Below are 9,122 nucleotides of genomic sequence, written 5' to 3'. Positions count from 1 at the left end.
ATTGACTAACCTCCCCACCTCCAGAATAGTAACACCAAGGTTTTTAGAAGTGACACACACACACACACACGGGAGACATTTATTGGAAATATTTTATTAAAATACCATTTTCACCTAAAATTGATTATATAAGATTTCTGGATTTCCGATTTGACAGTAGAGCTTTCACAAAGGTTATCCCAAAAGTTACTCAGAACCACAAGACACACACACAGTGACACAGAAACACACTCTTGAGTGGCGTGTGTGTGTCCAGGCTTACAGCTCACTGCACAGCACCAGAGCAAGTGTAGAAGGGGGTGGGGCCTAGCACACCCATCTGAGGCTTTGAACAAACCAACTCACTCTCCTCTCACTGCTTCTCCTCTCCGCCAATGCTGCAATGGTTGGAATACAAAGCAGTCTTACGTAAGAACCAGGAATCAATGCAGGTAATAAAATAGACCACGTCAACCGAGCAAAACAAATGACAAACTGCACAGTGTAAACAACGCAACAAAACACTTCTCTCAAGCCTGATCTTAAATAACAGCCTGTATTGACAAAAAAAAACCCAGAGTGCAAGACTGGGTTCTGATCGTTGTCAGTTTTTTTTATTATCTGTTTGTGATTCTATTCTTGCTTTCAGGCACGTTTGTGTCTGAAAAGCATCGCCCCGCGGGAGTGTAAAAACCACAGCAGACACAGGGACATTTCTTCTTTGCGCCAAACTCAAGAGAGTTCTCTGAGGGTCCTGGGTCCTCCGGTGTCCCAGCAGCCTTTGGGGATGGTGTGACCCTTGACCCCTTGAGCTCAGTTGTGTTGTCTTGGTCGTCCTTTCTTCTGGCGGGCTGCCTTGGGCTTGGGGATGTACTGGTTGTTGGCCTGGTGCTCCAGCTCCCGGCTGAAGTACTGGATGGTCTTGTTCAGGCCCTCCTCTAACGGCACCTGGTAACACAACAACACACACGTCTTACAGAACATCATCGTATGTGTAGTAGACGTATGATTAAATGCATTAGGAGTGTGTGTCTGTCTTGCCACGTGTGTATTTGGCTAAGGTGTATGTAAACTTCCGAATATATATATCTGAAGTCGGAAGTTTAGGCACGTTTGCCAAATACATTTAAACTCAGTTACACAATTCCTGACATTTAATCCCAGCAAAAATTTAATTTGGCCTTTTAATTGTTTAAATTGGGTCAAACTTTTTGGGTAGTCTTCCACAAGCTTCCCACAGTAAGTTAGGTGAATTTTGACCCATTTCTCCTGACAGAGCTGGTGTAACTAAGTCAGGTTTGTAGGCCTCCTTGCTCGCACATGCTTTTTCAGTTCTGACCACAAATGTTCTATGGGATTGAGGTCAGGGCTTTGTGATGGCCACTCCAATACCTTGACTTTGTTATCCATTTGGAAGATCCATTTGCAACCAAGCTATAACTTCCTGACTGATGTCTTGATGTTGCTTCAATATATCCACATCATTTCCCTTCCACATGATGTCATCTATTGTGTGACGTGCACCAGTCCCTCCTGCAGCAAAGCACCCCCACAACATGATGTCGCCATCCCCGTGCTTCACGGTTGGGATGGTGTTCTTCGGCTTGCAAGCCTCCTTTGTCCTCTAAACATAACGATGATCACTATGCCCAAACAGTTATATTTTTGTTTCATCAGACCAGAGGACATTTCTCCAAAAAGTATGATCTTTGTCCCCATGTACAGTTGCAAACTGTCGTATGTCTTTTTTAATGGCGGTTTTGGAGCAGTGGCTTCATCCTTGCTGAGCGGCCTATCAGATTATGTTGATATAGGACTCGTTTTACTGTGGATATAGATACTGTGGTACTGTAAATATGAAGTTGTGTATGTACGCGCGTTTGTGTCTAGCACGTGTGTGTGAGTATCTAGTGTGTGCGATTTTATACTGACCACAGGTTCCCAGCCCAGCATCATCTTGGCTTTGCGAATGTCGGGACGGCGTCTCCGAGGGTCGTCCTGCGCCTCTGGAAGGAATTGGATCTGACTGCGGCTCACTAAGTGTGTGAGGAAGAGAGGAAGAAAGGGGGCAGAAAAAGGGTACAGTTAGGTACAATCCAGACAGAGAACAGCAGCGATCTGGTATATTTGAAGAGAAATAGTGAAAGAGTAAGAAAGCAAAGGAAGAAGTGGATGAGTGGTCTGTTGATCTGACACTCACCCACCAGACTCCTGATGAGCTCAGCAAACTCCAATATGGTGTGTTCTTCCGGGTTCCCCTGTAGGCAGATTACATGAACCAACACAGAAGATCAATACACACACAGGAAGACGAAAGCACACACACATCCTTTCAGAAGCAATTTAGCCGAGTGTTGCAAACAAAAAAAAGAGTTTGTGTGTGTGTGTGCGTGTGTGTGTGTGTTGAAAGCAGGACAATGTGGTGGATCAGAGCCACAGTGTGTGTCAGCCCTCTACAAGACCTCTCCTACTGCTCTGAGATCTCCACCCATTCCATTTCCAGACAGGTACTACAGAAAACTGGTTGGTTGTACTGCTACAGCATGAAAAACAACTATTATACTCTGGCCTAGCTAGTTGTGTGTGTGGAGAGGTCTTAGGTTACCATATAGTGTATTCAATATAAAACATGGATAAAAGTAGTACTATAATATGGTATTGTTTTTTTAGCCAATCATCAGACATGTATCAGTTCTTTTTGACAATCTGAAATACACGTAATGACAGAGGATACCGGTTGGTTGGATTTACCAGGTTGACTGGGCTGCTAATGTTACTGTTCATCAACGACACCAGACCATTCACTAGATCACTGGAGGGAGAGGGAGAGAGAGGGAGAGGGAGAGAGAGAGAAAGAAAGAGAGAGAGAGAGGGGGAGAGAGAGGGGAGAGAGAGAGAGAGGGAGAGAGAGAGGGAAATAATCAGTTATAGAACCCATTGCCCATTATGGTTGTGAGGTCTGGGGTCCGCTCACCAACCAAGAATTCACAAAATGGGGAAAAACACCAAAGTGAGACTCCGCATGCAGATTTCTCCAAAACACCAAATAATGCATGCAGAGCAGAATTAGGCCGATATCCGCTAATGATCCAAATCCAGAAAAAATAGCCATTAAATTCTACAACCACCTAAAAGGAAGCAATTCCAAAACCTTCCATAGCAAAGCCATCACCTACAGAGAGATTAACCTGGAGAAGAGTCCCTAAGCAAGCTGGTTCTGGGGCTGGGGTTCACAAACACAAACACACCCCACAGAGCCCCTGGACAGCAACACAATTAGAACCAATCAAATCATGATAAAACAAAAAGATAATTATTTCCAATGTGTCAGTAATTAACAAAAAAACAGAGCAAACTAGAATGCTATTTGGCCCTAAACAGAGAGTACACAGTGACAGAATACCTGACCACTGTGACTGACCCTAAACAGAGAGTACACAGTGACAGAATACCTGACTACTGTGACTGACCCTAAACAGAATAGAGACTGACCCTAAACAGTACACAGTGACAGAAATGACCACCTGACCCTAAACCACTGGCAGTGACTGACCCTAAACAGAGAGTACACAGTGGCAGAATACCTGACCACTGTGACTGACCCTAAACAGAGAGTACACAGTGGCAGAATGCCTGACCACAGTGACTGACCCAAAATTAAGGAAATCTTTGACTATGTATAGACTCAGTGAGCATTGCCTTGCTATTGAGAAAGTCAACCGTAGGCAGACCTGGCTCTCAAGAGAAGACAGGCTATGTGCACAGTGCCCACAAAATTATGTGGAAACTCAGCTGCACTTCCTAACCTCCTGCCAAATGTATGACCATATTAGAGACACATATTTCCCTCACATTACACAGGCCAAACACAGAATTCGAAACAAATTCAATTTTGATAAACTCCCATATCTATTGGGTGAAATACCACAGTGTCGAATTACAGCAGCAACATTTGTGACCTGTTGCCACAAGAAAAGGGCAACCAGTGAAGAACAAACACCACTGTAAATTCAACCCATATTTATGTTTATTTATTTTCCCTTTTGCACTTGAACCATTTACACATATATAGACATATGACATTTCAAATGTCTTTATTCTTTTGGATCTTTTGTAAGTGTAATGTTTACTGTTAATATTTATTATCTATTTCACTTTCTTTGGCAATGTAAGCATATGTTTCCCATGCCAATAAAGCCTGTTAAATTGTAATTGAATTGAAAGAGAAGTGAGAGGTGTGACAGAAAGATTAATACCCCCAGGCTGTGGTGTGAAAACAGAGATCACACTCAGTACAATGTTACATCAACTGCCATGGTGCTAGGATGAATACCCAGTCACTGTTTCAACGCTCCTAAACGTCATTGGCTTCGCTTTGACCAAAACGAATCTGACAAGGCCGGTAAGAGCTTTTCATTTATCTCCAGATAAAACATTCAGCCATTAGCAGGTATGTAGATGGCACACAGTACATTCAGCCATTAGCAGGTATGTAGATGGCACATAGTACATTCAGCCATTAGCAGGTATGTAGATGGCACACAGTACATTCAGCCATTAGCAGGTATGTAGTTGGCACACAGTACATTCAGCCATTGGCAGGTATGTAGATGGCACACAGTACATTCAGCCATTGGCAGGTATGTACATTCAGATGGCACACAGTACATTCAGCCATTAGCAGGTATGTAGATGGCACACAGTACATTCAGCCATTGGCAGGTATGTAGATGGCACACAGTACATTCAGCCATTGGCAGGTATGTAGATGGCACACAGTACATTCAGCCATTAGCAGGTATGTAGATGGCACACAGTACATTCAGCCATTAGCAGGTATGTAGATGGCACACAGTACATTCAGCCATTAGCAGGTATGTAGATGGCACACAGTACATTCAGCCATTAGCAGGTATGGTATGTAGATGGCACACAGTACATTCAGCCATTGGCAGGTATGTAGATGGCACACAGTACATTCAGCCATTAGCAGGTATCACACAGTACATTCAGCCACTTATATGAAAACACTACATTAAAAAGGCCCATCATTTTTTTAAATATCAATATTAAACTATTTGTGTGTAACAATTAAGTACCTTACTGTAATACATTTCCATTCAAATGGGTAGATAAAAATGGACCTTTTAGCAAAAAAATAAATCCTTTTGGACTGTCTGGGAGTGGTCTGAGTGGGGAGGGGGAAAGTGGAAACTAGCGGTTATTGGCAGAGGTTTGGAACTCTCTCTGTTATTGGTCTATTAACCACCATGATGTCACCATGGAAAGCCGAAACTCCCGCCCATGCAAACCTGCTGATGAGAAGGTTCTATGTAGATTGTATTTTCAACCAACAACTATCAGGAAATAACACTGACCAACACTTTTCACACTTTTACAGTGTTGGTTTCATCATCTGTTGTACAATATGATACAAAACAATTTTGACTGGACTGGGTTTTCAATGGCGTCCTAATGATACAATGCCTTCAGAAATATTCACACCCCTTGACTTATTCCGCGTGTTGTTGTTTTACAGCGTTCAGAATGTACTATCTACAAAAAAAATACCCCATAATGACAAAGTGAAAACATGTTTTTAGACATTTTTGCATCTTACTACATTGTACAGTCTGAACATTACCCCACCACCCCTCTCCGTTCTCTCACCTCCCCCCTCTCACCCCCTGTTCCTGTGCCGGTGAAGGATAAAGGAAGATGCTATAGAAAAGCCTCACACTCCGTCTCTTTGCTTTGTCCACAGTAGAGATGAGAGAAACGCAGAAAAGCACAAAGACAGACAGGAAATACACCGAGAAAGAGTGTGTGTGTGTTGTCAAGGACAGTGCAGTGGTACAGTATGTCAGGAGGAGCCAAGAGACACAAAGACACACTATTGATTTATGAGAGTCATTAGTCTGGTTCCATTTTCACCCTGAGCTGCTCATTACCCTTAAAGGGATAATCCACCCTCTAAAATCAGAAACTCCTGTCAATTTTGTGAAAGCCCATGTTCTATCTGTGGGTAAAATAAAATGTCGCCGTATGATTTAACTTCTAAGAGGTCCATCTGTGAAATCAGGAAATGGTGTAGGAATGCGTCATAGCTACATTGCTTTCATTACTGGAGATAGTGTATTATCATAACGCTTTTAAAACAATTGCCGACACTCCAGATTGCCAAATCAGTCAATAGATGGTATGGACATACTTGTCTAGAACACATCAAATCAGTTTATATCATTGTGACAAAGTATATATTTTGCTTTGATGTGCTCAATCTAAACAGTGTACCGAATTATTCAATTCAGTTTCTGCTACAGGTACCATCTTGCAATGCTCCAAGTGTGTAAAGGGGCCATTGTTGCCATAGCAATATAGTCTGCACTGGCTCTGGGCAGAGGGGAACTGCAAGCTGAACTCGGTGATATAGACTCCTAAATCGATAGCTGTAAAACCGCCTAAACAAATTGCACTAACTAGCTACTTCAGATACTGATATTGACTTTGGTATTATTGTGTGTGACTAGCTAGCTACCCAGCCCAGAGAGAAAGCATTGCATTGAGTTTTGCAGTCGACTTTGAGCTGCAACAGATTTCCAATGATTTTCACGTTGGTTCAAATCTTGTTAAAACGACACAATGAAACATTTGTTGACCAAAAATACACAATATTTACAAGAGTATGTGGACAAACTAGTGGATTTGTCCATTTCAGCTAAACTTGTTGCCGATAGGCATATAAAATCCAGCACACAGCCATGCGATCTCCATAGACAAACATTGGCAGTAGAATGGCCTTACCGAAGAGCTCCGTGACTTTCAACAAGGCACCGTCATAGGATGCCACCTTTCCAACAAAGTCAGTTGGTCAGATTTCTGCCCTGCTAGAGCTGCCCCGGTCAACTGTAAGTGTTGTTATTGTGACATGGAAACATCTAAGAGCAATAACGGCTCAGCCAGGAAGTGGTAGGCCACACAAGCTCACCGCCAAGTGGGTACAATGTAAAAATCGTCTGTCCCTCGGTTGCAACACTCGGTAGTGAGTTCCAAACTGTCTCTGGAAGCAACGTCGGGATTATTGAAATGGGATTCCATGGCCAAGCATCCGCACATAAGCCTAAAATCACCATGCACAATGCCAAGCGCCGGCTGCACAATGCCAAGCGCCGGCGGGAGTGGTGTGAAGCTCGCCGGCATTGGACTCTGGAGAAGTGGAAATGCCTTCTCTGGAGTGATGAATCACGCATCACCATGTGGCAGTCCAACGGACAAAGGTGGGTTTGGTAAATTCTAGGAGAATGCTACATGCCCCAATGCATATTGCCGGCTGTAAAGTTTGGTGGAGGAGAAATAACGGTCTGGGGCTGTTTTCATGGTTCCAGTGAAGGGAAATCTTAATGCTACAGCATACAATGGCATTCGAGACAATTCTGTGCTTCCAACTTTGTGGCACCAGTTTGGGGAAGGCCCTTTCCTGTTTCAGCATGACAATGCCCACGTGCACAAAGCGAGGTACATACAGAAATGGTCCCCTCAGCAATGTTCGAACATCTAGTGGAAAGCCTTCCCAGAAGAGTGGAGCCTGTTATACAGTCCCTTCAGAAAGTATTCAGACCCATTGACTATTTCCACATTTTATTAAGTTACAGCTTTATTCTAAAATGTATTAAATTGCTTTTCCCCTCATCAATCTACACACAATACCACATAATGACAAAGCAAAAACTGTTTAAACACCCCCCAGAAATATCACATTTAACTAAATATTTAGACCCTTTACTCAGGACTTTGTTAAAGCACCTTTGACAGCAATTACAGCCTCAAGTCTTCTTGGGTATGACGCTACAAGCTTGGCACACCTGTATTTGGTGATTTTCACCCATTCTTCTCAGCATATCCTCTCAAGCTCTGTCAAGTTCGATGTGGAGCATTGCTGCACAGCTATTTTCAGGTCTCTCCAGAGATGTTTGATCGGGTTCAAGTACGGACTCTGGCTGGGCCACTCAAGGACATTCAGAGACTTGTCCCGAAGCCACTCCTGCAATGTCTTGGCTGTGTGCTTAGGGTCGTTGTCCTGTTGGAAGGTGAACCATCGTCTAAGTCTGAGGTCATGAGCGCTCTAGAGCAGGTTATCAAGGATCTCTCTGTACTTTGCTCCATTCATGCTGCTGCCACCACCATGCTTCACCGTAGGGATGGTGCCAGGTTTCCTCCATACGTGACGCTTGGAATTCAGGCCAAAGTGTTGAATCTTGGTTTCAACAGACCAGAGAATCTTGTTTCTCATGGTCTGAGTCTTTAGGTGCCTTATGGCAAACTCCAAGCAGGCTGTCGTGACTTTTACTGAGGAGTGGCATCCGTCTGGCCAATACCGTAAAGGACTGATTGGTGGAGTGCTGCAGAGATGGTTGTCCTTCTGGAAGGTTCTCCCATCTCCACAGAGGAACTCTAGAGCTCTTTTAGATTGACCATCTGATCACCTCCCTGACTATGGCCCTTCTCCCCTGATTGCTCAGTTTGGCCAGGCGGCCAGCTCTAGGAACAGTCTTGGTGGTTCCAAACATCTTCCATTTAAGAATGACGGAGGCCACTATGTTCTTACTATTGGTCGACCGATTATGTATTTTCAACGCCGATACCGATTATTGGAGGACCAAAAAAGGTAGACACCGATTAATCGGCCGATTTTTAAAAATGTATTTGTAATAATGACAATTACAACAATACTGAATGAACACTTATTTTAACTTAATATAATACATCAATAAAATCAATTTAGCCTCAAACAAATAATGAACATGTTCAATTTGGTTTAAATAATGCAAAAACAGTGTTGGAGAAGAAAGGAAAAGTGCAATATGTACCATGTAAGGAAGCTAACGTTTGTAGTTATTATAGGAATTATAGGACTATTTCTCTCTATACGATTTGTATTTCATATACCTTTGACTATTGGATGTTCTTATAGGCACTTTAGTATTGCCAGTGTAACAGTATAGCTTCCGTCCCTCTCCTCGCTCCTACCTGGGCTCGAACCAGGAACACATCGACAACAGCCACCCTTGAAGCAGCGTTACCCATGCAGAGCAAGTGGAACAACTACTCCAAGTCTCAGAGCGAGTGACGTTTGAAACGCTATT

The 9,122-nt window shown here is 43.2% G+C and overlaps 1 protein-coding gene across 1 annotated transcript in view; it reads right to left on the bottom strand.

The window, feature by feature from the left end:
- Nucleotides 1-74: 74 nt before the first annotated feature.
- The window catches only part of uxs1 (UDP-glucuronate decarboxylase 1), a 98,862-nt gene continuing 89,814 nt past the window's right edge, over nucleotides 75-9,122 (bottom strand). The window contains exons 12-15 of the mRNA XM_064944050.1: nucleotides 2,731-2,791; nucleotides 2,180-2,237; nucleotides 1,912-2,015; nucleotides 75-927 (exon numbers count right to left, since the gene is read on the bottom strand). Of these exons, the coding sequence (XP_064800122.1) occupies nucleotides 793-927; nucleotides 1,912-2,015; nucleotides 2,180-2,237; nucleotides 2,731-2,791 (358 nt within the window). The 3' untranslated portion in view covers nucleotides 75-792. The remainder of the gene's footprint in view (nucleotides 928-1,911; nucleotides 2,016-2,179; nucleotides 2,238-2,730; nucleotides 2,792-9,122) is intronic.

Source organism: Oncorhynchus masou, chromosome 29, assembly GCF_036934945.1.
Source record: "Oncorhynchus masou masou isolate Uvic2021 chromosome 29, UVic_Omas_1.1, whole genome shotgun sequence".
NCBI classification, from domain to species: domain Eukaryota; kingdom Metazoa; phylum Chordata; class Actinopteri; order Salmoniformes; family Salmonidae; genus Oncorhynchus; species Oncorhynchus masou.
Note: the sequence above shows the minus strand (reverse complement) of the source record. Positions and strands in the feature narration are given on the sequence as shown.